This window comes from Pteropus medius, unplaced genomic scaffold, assembly GCF_902729225.1.
Source record: "Pteropus medius unplaced genomic scaffold, Ma_sr-lr_union100, whole genome shotgun sequence".
Taxonomy (NCBI): Eukaryota; Metazoa; Chordata; class Mammalia; order Chiroptera; family Pteropodidae; genus Pteropus; species Pteropus medius.
The window spans coordinates 1,171,704-1,184,047 of NW_024345481.1; the positions used below are offsets into that span (position 1 = coordinate 1,171,704).

A 12,344-nucleotide genomic window follows, 5' to 3' on the forward strand; every position below is an offset into this window, starting at 1 on the left:
TTATAAAGCATATAAACATTCGTATTGGTCATAATCTGTTAGCACTTTTGTATATCAAATTCTGGCCTTACTTTTTTTATTAACTAGAGGATATCTTTTTATCCTCTCAAAGTTTAGTATCTAGATTCACTTTTACTAGACAGATGTATGCATATTTCATATTTATAATTTTAAGAAAGTAGGCATTTTCTTTTATGTGCTTGTACTTTTAGAAGAAGGGATTCTGGATTTGACATTCTGAGAAAGATGTATAATTTTGTGTATTCATCAAATAACGTTGTTTATTACCTTGATTGTGTACTTAACCGTACTCTGCAAACTGTTTATTAGAATACCATCATCTCTAAAAGCACCCTCGCAGTTCGATGAGGACAGAGACCTTGTCTGCCTGTTCTGTTGGATCCATAGTGCCTGGCACTAATGATTATGTTTGGAATGAGTGATTAATTGTTGGATTGTAGATAATTTGCATTTTCTGTCATCTTTGTGCTTTTTGTATTTTCCAACTTTTTTATAAACAGGAAAAAAGTATATGGTTTTTTAAAAGGCAATTTCTGTGTTCACTCATTAGTGTTTGGGCATTATAACATTTCAGATTTTATGTGCTTTGGTGTTTGCAATTCCATATGGTCTATTTTTTTTCAAAGATGCAATTAAAACTTTGTTCTGACGTTTTCCTACTAACACATAGTATAAATTGGGAGTTGTGTCTTTGTTACAAGCCTGATTGGGCGGGAGGAGGTAATATCTATAACTTAGCCTTTGTTCTTTAAAAAATTCTGTTTGCCTAAGATTATTGCCACTTCAGTAAAAATTAACCCAAGTTTATATTGGTCCCATTATTCTTTTAGAGCTTCCTTTTCTTAATGTTGAATCTGTTACTATTAAGTCTAATGTTATTGTTTCTGGTTACATTTTGTTGTATTGTCAAAGGCATCTAATTTTATATGTTACTTTGTTACATGCTTATATTGTTTTATTTACTTTCTGTCACAAACCATGGAAGATCATGCTATATATAGCAGCAATTCCCAACCCTTTTGGCACCAGGGGACTGACCGGTGCTCCTATGAGAATTTAATGCCTGAGCATCTGAGGTGGAGCTGAGGCAGTGATGCTAGCACTGGGGAGCAGCTGCAAATACAGATGGAGCTTGGCTGCGCCTCCCCGCAACCGGGCTCACCTCCTGCTGTGCGGCCTGGTTCCTAACAAGCCACAGACTGGTACCAGTCTGTGGCTCGGGGTTTGGGGACCCCTGATACATAGGAAAGGAGAATTAGGGGGTAAGAAATTTTGGATATACAGAATACCTAGTTTTTGACTTGTTAAAGTAAAGTTTGCAATAAGGTATTGGTTCTCAAGTATTAAAGTTGGTGAATAATATGCTCTTAAAAATTCAATTTATTGAGTTAACATTGGTTAATAACATAATTTTCAGACGTACAACATTATAATTCGACTTCTGTATACTCTGTTGTGTGCTCACCACCACCTGACACCCCCCCCCATGCCTCCCCTGCCTCCCCCTTCATCTCTGGTAACCACCATTCTGTTGTCTGTTTAAGTTTTTGTTCTTTAGTTCATTTCTTTTTGTTTGGTATTTCACATGAATGAAATCATTTGGTCTTTGTCCTTTTCCCATGCTATTGCAAATGGCCATATTTCATCTTTTTTTTTTTTATGGACACTTAGGTTGTTTTTATGTCTTGGCTATTGTAACTAATGCTGCAGTAAACATAGGGGTACATGTTATCGTTATGAATAACTTTTTATTATTTTTTGGGGGTAAATACAATATGCTCTTTAAAACGACTTCATCTGTGAAACAAGTCTGATTAGTTTTTTATTCCTATATGCAAATACTGAATTTTTGTTTTTAACTTTTAAGTTATTTATGAAAAAGCAGAGAAATGTTTTATTTTTTAAATTTAATTTCTATATTGAATTACAAATAATTTTCACAAAAATATTTACGGAAATTTAAAAATCTTTGTAAGTCGTTAGAAAACTAGGAAAAATCATTCACAACTTTGTTTTACTATATTAGTTTTCTCTTGCTGTGTAATACATTGCCACAAACTTAGCTTGTGGCTTAAAACAGCATACATTTGTTCCAAAATTTCCATGGGTCAAGATCCAGGCACTGGTTTCCCTGAGTCCTCTGCTGATGATCTCATCAGGCTGCAGTCAAAGTGTTAGCGAGTAGTTCTCTCATTTTAGACATGGGTTCCTCTTCCAAGCTCATTCAGGTTGGTAGCCAAAAACAGTTCCTTGCTGTTGTACGACTAGGGTCTCTATTTAGTCAGCTGTGGGCTGTGGATCACTCTCAGTTCCTGGCAGTCACTCTCAAGTCCTAGTGCCCATGAGGCCCTCTCATGTCTATCCTTACATGGCAATGAAAGAGTGTTCTGGTGTCTCTTCTTATAAGGACAGTAAGCCTATGGGATCACGTCTCCCACTCTTATGACCTCATTTAACCTTAAGTACCTCCATAAAGGTCTTGTTTCAAAAAAAAAAAAAGTCACTTAGGGGTTGGGACTTCTAACATGAATTTTGTGGGGCAGAGGTATACTGTGGAGGACCAGTGTTGGCACTGGAGTTAGAACAAGATTGTATTAAAATATAATTATTATATTTTTCAAAGTAGCTTATGTATGTAATTTTTTTTTTTAAGTACAAAAGAGGTTCTGTTGGAAGCTTTTCTCTCTGACCCTATGCTGGATCCCCCAAAGAGAAGAACGTTTTAGTTCTTAACACTTTAGCGCTGATGATTACTTTCCTATCACCAAATGATATTTTTATACCAGTGTTTCTTGAATGGTCAGTTTTAGACATTTATTGACTTTTTGCAAGAATAGAGGAAGCATCAGTTCATTTGTGCCACTCTTGCCCTTTGCGATACCTTGATTTTGAGTGGTGGTTCTCTGGAATTCTGCAGGACAAATTATTTCCTTCTTTTGCTATATCTTCTTTTTTGTATGTACTGTAGCTTGAATATTTTCTTACTTTCATCAGTAGCAATCAGTCCTTAACTATTTCCATTTTCTGGAAGTTTGCGACATCTGCTGATTCTACTCATTTTGCCTTTCATTGTGAGTTATTATATCTTTTATATTTGTTGTCCTCCTGATAGAAGGAAGAAAAGACAAATGTCTGTGGTCAGCATGCTGTCTTGAACTGAAAGTCAAGATTGTGTTGGTTCCAGGAACTTTTGTGATTTCTGATTTTCTGATTTCTTTGGAGATACGAGAGAGATCCTAGCCGGTACTCTCAAGTCCCTAAAGTACCATTGTTGGGAAAAATGAATTGGGTTTGGTCAGTGTTATTTCACACTTAAGGTTAATTCCACTGGTCGTAGAACTAACAATTTGAAGACATAAGCTTAATCTGTAAATGAGCAAGCTCTTATCCAGATTTGATGATTCTCTGGAGTATGTCAGATAATAAGTTTTTGTTGGGCTCTTACAGGATCATAGTAGAATTAATTAAATAGTGCTCAGATGGGAAAGGCACTGATTTTTGAACCGAAGAGTTTGTTTGAAATAAGCATGGAGTACAACATTTTGTTAAGTTTTGGTTAATGAACCTCAGTGCGTAGATGAGGGACGGTGTGAATGTACTTTCCAGGGACATGAGATTGCAGCGTTTATTAAAAAAAAATTGTATATATTTGTAGCATTGAGAAATATTGCCTACATTTAAGTGTTGACCTGCTTTTGTAAAAGTTTCCTTGGAACAAAACCTGCACATTTACATGTGAATGGTTTGTGGCTGCTTTCATGCTACAGACTTAGTGAGATAGAGACCATGTGGCCTCCACAGCTTCAAATAATTACTGTACTGACCCTGAGCCTGGTCTGTAATCAGCAACTTTAAAAATATTTATTAGAAATGAAAGTTTTTTGGTTGAGTAGCCAGCAGCAGCCTAAGATATCTCGGTTTAGATAAAAGATTCTGCAAACCTTGATTAAAGTCATTAGAAACTGATTTGATTTGAAGAAGTTGTTTTCAGATCTCAAAATAGGCATTTGATGTGGTGCCTATAAGTAATAGTATGGAAATTTAAAATGTTACTGCTTCAGAGAGCACTTTTCAGTGTACTTGAGGGCAATTGAAACATAAAGAGCCTGAATGAGTTAGACTGAAAACCCAGGCTATTAGTTAGCGTCTTTCCTTTGAATTGATAAGTCTTGAGTATTGAGTAGCCAAAGAAAGGGGCAGGTTAATCCCGAGACTTCATTTCAGTCACTGCGGTCAGATGGATTTAGTTTGTATAAATAAAGGGCTGTTCACAGGTTACTCAATAACATTAGAACATAGCATATGAGGGAAAAAAGCTTGGATATGGGAGCAGAGTTTAGCAGAGCAGATATCAGTAGCCCTAGAAAAGTTAAAATAGTCTTAACTGAAGCAGTAATTTTATGGAACACACTAACGAGATCAGCAGCCACTTTAGACTTTGGAAAACGTGGTAGCAGGGAGCCAGACCCTAAGAAATAAAAGGTGAGACTAAAACCTATATATGAGAAAACTGGGTGTCTGGAGAGCCCAAGCCTAGAGAGCATGCAGCCGTGCTCTTCTGACTCAAGCATAGGTATGAGAATCGTCGGGCAAAGGAAAAGAAAGGTCCCAGAATCCACTTTCATTCTTCTCCAGCGTTCTCCAGTATAAACCATGTTTTCTGTCCCAGATCAAAATTTGAGAATACAGAGAGAGTTACATTCCCAATTCTTGGTGCAGCTTGATCGATCTGGTTAGAATGAGGGTTGGAATGAAACTTGGTACTTCCTAATTATCAATTGGGTAATAAAGGTTTATTAACTGTGTATCAGGCATTGTCATATCCTGTAGATCTAAAGATTAAATATAGTGTCTTCATGTACATTGTATTATTTATAGATGTTTTAAAAAGCTTCCAATGGGTTAGCAGCATATTTCGTCACTATTTTCTTTTTCTAAAATACTGAATGTTGTAGTGACATCATAAAATTCTCAATAAGTAGTCTGATGGCGGTCCTAGAGGATTGAGTTTGATGCTGAGGACTGAGCAATGGTGGAATGTATAGAACACTTCAATTTGGAGATAGAATGGAAGGAAATAGAAGGAAAGCTGGATGATGACAAGTTGTCTCTGAAGTCATGTACTAGGTTCACATTAGTTTATTAAATGTATAAATTTATACTCCACCTGTTTTAAAAAGAACTTTGAAGCATCTTAGAGTTATTTGCAGTTGAAAAATAGATTTTATTATTGTATACAACAAAACTAGTTAAATATAGCTGAGAAGTAATGTCAGTAGACATCTGTGATGTTTTCAGAATGAGTAAACATCAACAACAGCCCCAGAAAAGGGAAACGTTAAATCATCCTTTTTTGATAGAAAGTAAGCTCATGAAAATTAGCCAAGTCATTCTCTGAATTCAGTGAAAATATACTTTGTGAATTCTTATGTAAGGGAATTTTTGGGTAGAGATCAGTAAAAGATAGTGTTCTAGGGGACATTTTTAATCTTTGTAAGTTAAGTATTTATTATTAAATTTTAGTACAGGTGTTTGGTGAGGGATTAGATGAAATGTTCAATGCCTGTTTTCTGATGATCACATTTCATAACAGATTTTAGAAAATCTACAGAAATAGTTGGAAGCATGTGTATCAGTGATCCTTTGACAAGTACTAAATTACGTAATATTTCTCCGGGTAGTACCTTAAGTTTCTGCAGTAGACGCATTTTTGGAAGAGCTTCTCAGATGAGAGCTGACTTTTCAGACTGAAAATGTTTTACATGTCTAAATTATATTTCCCTTACCTCGTCTCCCACATCCCCCAACCGCCCCCCTTCTCCCTAAAAAAAGAATGCAAACAAGCAAAGCTTTGAGCTGCTAGAATATGGACTGATGCTTGATCGAAATGTCAGGGCTTTATTACACAAAGTGGAAGAAGTGATGAATTGCTAACCGTAGGAAGAACCTAATACATCTTCATTCTCTAGTAACAGATTACTATAGAAAGAACCTTCAAGTAGCTAAGAGAATAAATAAATGATGGATCTGTTAATGGAGATTAACTACCAAAGAGGAGGATTTTAATTTTAACGATGGCTAATTCTGCTGAGCTACTTTAGTTCTGAAAGCTTTATATGCGATATTTCTGTGAAATGAGTATCGTTTTTTATTTTGTAAATAAGAAAACTCAGCTTCAGAGGTCTAGTAATTTGTAATAAGGTGATGTAGCTAGAATTCAAATCCAGGTCTTTCTGTGTAAAGCTTGTGCAATGCTGTGTGTTGTATGTATTTGTTAATTTTAATTTATTCTTAACAAATATCGGTTCTCTAGACACAGGATATAGTTTGGAGCAAAAGAAAAAATCTAAACAGAGTCAGGGCTTTGTTCTCTAGCAGGAGAGGGCAGGAGTGGATCTCAGGTGGGCCTGGGCCTAAGAAAGTCTGCTTTACATGGCTTGCAGTATGGAGTGTGTTGATGTTATTTATTTTGCACCTGGCGGGTAAGACTGGCATATGGGCAGGAATTGAAGCTACACATACATTAAAATTCTCTAAGTTTGACAGAGGTAGCTTCTTAAAGGATCTGATGAAATCCTAACCCTGGTTGGGTAGAGTCATCAAGAGGTGAGCACCTCTGTGGGAACTTAAAGGGAAAGACATTTGTATTTCTCCCGGGATTGATTTCATCTTGGACAGCTCTTAGGGTACAGTTAACCTCTTATTAACTTAAACTTCATTAAGGAACTTACATCCTTTGTCTTTTATTACTAATGCTCAGTATTAAATAATCATCATACAAGGAAATGTCAGATTACTACAGTGAATGCTTCGAAGGCGAATGACCGTACAATGAGAGCATAAGAGGTTCTGATCTGGTTGGGGAGGTCGGGAAGGCTTTCCTCATTAGGTGATGCTTTGACCAAGATGTATCATCTAGTGGGGATCATCTAGTGGGGAGGCTCTGGTGGGGAGGATTCCAAATAGAGAGAACAAGCCCATTTTAAAGGCTCTGTTAGGGATCATTGTGCCTGGAGCAGAGGGCTGGACTGGGAATCACAGGGTGAGAGGAAACTGCAAAGGTAGAGACAGGAGTTAGATCAGGCAGGGCCTTGTGTATAGATTTTTGTATTTATCCAGAGTAGGAAAACATTGATCTTTTTAAGGGTAGAGAGAATGGGTATTAATCACCTCTCAGATTAGTTTTTGAAAAGATACACATGCCATATCCTTTTGGGTATTGTCTATGTGAGAGAGAAAGGTAATTTGGACTGCAGTTGTGGTGGCGGTTGGAGGAGAAAGAGGAGACAAATATGAGGGAAGGAAACTGGGTAAAAATCAGTAGAAATCAGTGATAGATGGGTTATTAGGGGTGCTGGACCAAAAGCTGTAGAGGACTCGTTAAATTTCTAGTCGATTAACTAACAAATTTGGCTTAATTTAAAGTTTGTATAAGTTGTTATTGTAGTGTCATAATGGTCAAAGCTTAGTTTCCAGACTTATATTTAATATTCTAGCATTATTGTTAGAATCTTAGCATCACTGAGTGCAATACAAGTTTTAATCAGTGTTCATTTAAGCTTATTTGTCTCTCTCCTAATTTCTCACCTTGTCTTTAACTTTTTTTTTTTTTTTTATCTAAGCAGTATTATTATCCTTTGCTTATATGAGAAATTTCAAAACAAAATATTCTGGGGGGCAGATTATTGCTAAACATTATATCCCTTGATTTCCTAAAAGTTTTATTGAGGTATAATTCACCTACCATATAGGTAACCAATTTAAAGTATACAATTCAGTGGCTTTTAGTATGGTCGTACAAATATCACTACATTCGACTTTAGAATATTTTCATTACCCCAGAAAAAAATACAGTACTCATTAGTAGCGACTCTTCATTTCTCTCCAGTTCTCCCAGTTGTAGACAATCACCAATAGATTTATCTTTTCTGGACATTTTATATAAATGTAATCCTATAATATGTTGTTTTTAAAATTTGGACAGCATAGTATTTTTAAGATTCATCTATTTTGAAGCATATATTAGTACTTCATTCCTTTTTCATGGCTGATATGTCACTGAATGGTTATAACTCATTTTGTTTATTCAGTATTCATCAGTTCATGGGCTTTGGCGGTTTCCCCTTTTTAAATGAATTTTTTATAAATGTCACGATTACTCTTTGTGTATAAGTTCTTATGTGAACATACATTTTCAGTTCTCTTGGATATGTGTGCCTGGGAGTGGAATTGCTGGTTAAATCATATATTACTACGTTTCATTTTTTGAGGAGCTGCCAAACTGTTTCCCAGAGCTGCTACACCATTTTACATGCCCGCTAGCAGTGCATTAGGGTTCCACTTTCTCCATGTCCCACTAACACATGTTGTTATCTGTCTTTTTGACTGTAAGCGAGTGTGAACTGATACCTCATTGTGGTTTTGAATTGCATTTCCCAGATGGCTAATAATGTTCAACTTGATTTTTAAAAGAAAGGCAGCACAGCATTTTCATTGAGAATATGAAATTGGAAATTGTTTGGTAATTTCATGTAATTGCTTAGAGACAGTTAGTTTGGCTGAATTTAAAATTTGTTCTTTTTTTTTTTTCATCAGTTGTATTCCCTGAATGACTACAAACCACCAATTTCTAAAGCGAAAATGACCCAAATTACTAAGGCAGCCATCAAAGCTATTAAGGTGAGTTATAAATTTTACTTCTGTGTTTTCAAAAGAAAATACTACGCTAATATTTTGGGGGTGGGATAATTTTTACAGATTATATATTTTCTTCCTTTTTACAGAGTTAATAAATGTTCATGGGGAAAAACAAAAATGAAAATCTGTCAGCTGCAAACTCTCCCACCTAGCGATAAACACATAACATTTTGATAAATATTCTTCCATAAACTTTGAAGCAGTCATTTTTCCTTACTTTTCTTAGGTAGGTAAGATTTTAGATATAGCCACATTGTGGAGAATGTGTTTAACACTGTTATTTGGCACAGAATCTTGAAATCTTGAAATTATTTCTTAAAAGTTTTGTAAGTAAAATTTAATGTATTGATTTTTTTCTTATTGATTCTATTATAGATTTGGAAATGGGCCTTTATGGAAAATAATTGAGCCTCATTGTACATAGGACATTTGAACTGTGGGAAGAGGCCACAGACATTTAGCCATTGCTCTGATACAGTGGTTTTGAACCTATGTTGACTCATGGATACTTCTGAAAATCTCAGGAAAAGGTTGGACCCTCTCTAGAGAAGTATACATATGCACAAAATTTTACATAAAGTTTCTTGGCTCTAAGGACCTTTTGAAACTCAGCCATAGTCATCTCTCCAAGAGGTTCCTGTCCCCAAAGCTAAGACTCCCTGCTTTAGTGGGGCTCTTAAAAACAAGAATGAATGAGTGCTTATTTTTAATTAAGCAGGTATTAACCTATGGGTATTTGGTGATACGTTTTCCTACTATAAATAAGAACATCAGCCATAACCAGAAGCACCAGTTATTTTAATAAATTGTGTTTAACAGCATTATCTATTTACAGAGAATCACCACTAGGAGAAAATTCATATAATTTGATGATTTTGCAGTCTTCTAATGGCCAAATCTTAGTTTTCAGACATGTAGTTAATATCTTACAGTATTATAGTTATAATCCCAGTATTTATATACGGAAAATCAAAGGAGGATAAGGACAGTCACCAGTAAACACATTTAAGCTAGAGAATTCTTCAAAGAAGTGATTTTTCAGACTATCTGATAGGCTTAGTATAGAATGTTTAATTTCTTGTGCTTTTTTTATCTGTACTGTTCTACATTGTGATCTGATTTTTTATAGTCATGATCCTGAGAGTGTGCAAACATGTATATTATTATTTTATGAATATTAGTAATTGATGCATTTGCACATAATTTTTTTGTTGATCACAATACTTTTTAATTAGGAGACTCCATAAGGCATAGGTGCTAACATTATTTCTATTTTTTAGATGTTGGAAGGGTCTAAGAGAAATTAAGTAATTTACAATAGTCAGAATAAATACAGCTAGATTCAAATCCAGCTTTCTCTTGATCAAGAATCTAACCATTATGACATACTGTACTGTTGTTTTATTGTTGCTGTTCTAAATTTTTTTTATTTTGAAAAAAATTCAAACGTTGTAAAATATTAACACACAGTTTCCCCTTAGATTTGCCAGTTCTGAACATTTTGCTACATTTGGTGTAGTTCTAAACACACACACACACATTGCATGCACGCATGTGCACACTCTTTTTGGCTGAATCATTTCAGCATTTCATATCTCATTCATAACAATCTTAAGTACTTGAATTTGAATCTCCTAGAAACAAAGACATTCCTAAGTAATCACAATATGCTGATCCCATGCGGGAGATTTCACTTTATTATACTTTTATCTAATATACAATCCATACTTACATTTACCAGTTGCCTTTATTTACCTATTGACTTTAGTAGCTGGCACCCCTGCTTTTTCAGGATTCAGCCAAGATCACACATTACATTTATTTCTAGATACTGTCACCGAGCCTTTTTGTTTTGTTTTGTTTTTCTTGTCACTTATGTTTTTAAAGAGTTCAGACCAACAATTTTGCAATACTGTGTTATTTTAAAACTGTATTTAGTACATATATAAATTGAGATTTGAACTGCCTTCTCATTCACATTTAAATAATACTATGTATCACACTGAGGTAAGTTGTTGATTTTTTACATAAGCATTTAGAAGATGATTATTTTTGTGGATGCTCGTTAACATTGAACACTGTCAGCAAAACCTCACGGATAACTATTGTGGAAGGAGGTCTGTGTGAATTAATAAACTGAATGAAAGTTTAGTAAGCATTTTTTACTCTGAATTACATGTAGTGTACATAAAGTACCTAGAAGCAAGAAGCACTGTCAAAGATGTTTTCCAGTAGAATTATTACTTAATAAATATTACCTAGTAAATATTTTGTATATTGATTTTAAATGTTTATAGGTACCTACCTTTAAAGTGCCTAATAACTTTTAAATAGTTGTTTTAGGTTTTTTACTTAAGTAACTTAAATGGTAAACAGTTAATTTCTAGTAAGGAAATTTTAGCCAAGCTTAAAGTTTTTGTAGGTTTCGATTTGTTACTATGAATAATGAGGTTTTCCGTTATTTTTGATTTTAAAATATTGGATTTTATGATGCAGTTTACTTAAATATCCTTTTCAGCCTAAGGGGATATCCCTTAAAAGCATAATTTGTGAGATCTGAAGTATAAAGATACACAATTCAAATTAGTTCTTTAAACAGAAATATGCTAATTATGAAAATACCATTGGGATATTAAAATTTAAGCACAAATTTTGGATACTCGGTTCAGTCTATAATTTCTGTTCTTTTCAGGTTTATTCATAGTGTTGGTTATAAAACTTTAAGGTTTCTCATAATTGATAGTAGTCCATTACTAATTTTTAATCCGTGTGCTCATTTCATGTTTCCTGATATGTTTTGGCTGATCTATTAGAACCTTATACATCTCTATATCTAATTATATATATACTTGCAGTTCCATATTCTGGGAGAAGTAGGAGAAAATGAAATTGAAAACAACACCCTTGCTTATATTTATTAATGCTGTTTGTTGACAGTTGGTTTTTCTTGTATTGCTCTGATTTAGCTGAAAAAATAATAGTATAGGTAATCTTTTCCTTCTGTGAAAGTAAGAATATTCATTTGTCAAAGTGCTTATCACAAGTATTTTGCTGGCAACTATTCGTGAAAATGTACTTTCATAAAGATTGTGGTAGAATTCTTTTGTATCTGTGTTAATGTAACACACTTTGGATATACAGACCATCTGTCTACTTTAAGAATCCCTTTACTAATGAGATATCATAGCTAGAGTGACATGAATGGCCGTCTCAAAATTCATGAGTAAAATTCATTGTTTTAAAAGACCTTTGAAACTATGCCGAAACAAATCCTATGCTTAGCAGAAAAATCCTAATCTAATCAAACAGATTTTAAAACCATGCTCTGCTTTTTTCTTTTAGTTCTATAAACATGTGGTACAGAGTGTTGAGAAATTCATTCAGAAAGTAAGTATATAATTTTTCATATATACACTTAATGTACTATAATTATAGATCAGTGCCATGTGCTCTTCTCTTTTAAATTAAATACCTAGGTTTAAATTGTTTTGATGGATTGTTCAAGAAATGATTCCATTTATTTTCTAATTACAAAGTAAAATAAATCGGTTTTTGGATAACTTTAAAAACAATAGTTTTCAGGTAGACATTTTTGTTAATTTTTATTGCCATCGCATCTGTCCTTG

General features: G+C 34.3%; 1 protein-coding gene across 23 annotated transcripts in view; it reads left to right on the forward strand.

The window, feature by feature from the left end:
• The window catches only part of SCAF8 (SR-related CTD associated factor 8), a 191,470-nt gene that overhangs the window by 20,760 nt on the left and 158,366 nt on the right, over window positions 1-12,344 (forward strand). For 20 of the 23 annotated variants that reach the window (XR_005655139.1, XR_005655140.1, XR_005655141.1 and 17 more), the window contains 2 exons: window positions 8,617-8,700; window positions 12,061-12,105. Coding sequence is in view for 2 of the 23 variants with exons in the window: in XM_039873864.1 (XP_039729798.1) it covers window positions 8,617-8,700; window positions 12,061-12,105 (129 nt within the window). In the remaining 21 variants the exon portion in view is untranslated. Of the gene's footprint in view, window positions 1-8,616; window positions 8,701-8,804; window positions 8,945-9,093; window positions 9,249-12,060; window positions 12,106-12,344 lie in introns of those variants that run through there. The other 3 variants (XR_005655161.1, XR_005655158.1, XR_005655159.1) reach the window with 2 other exon arrangements.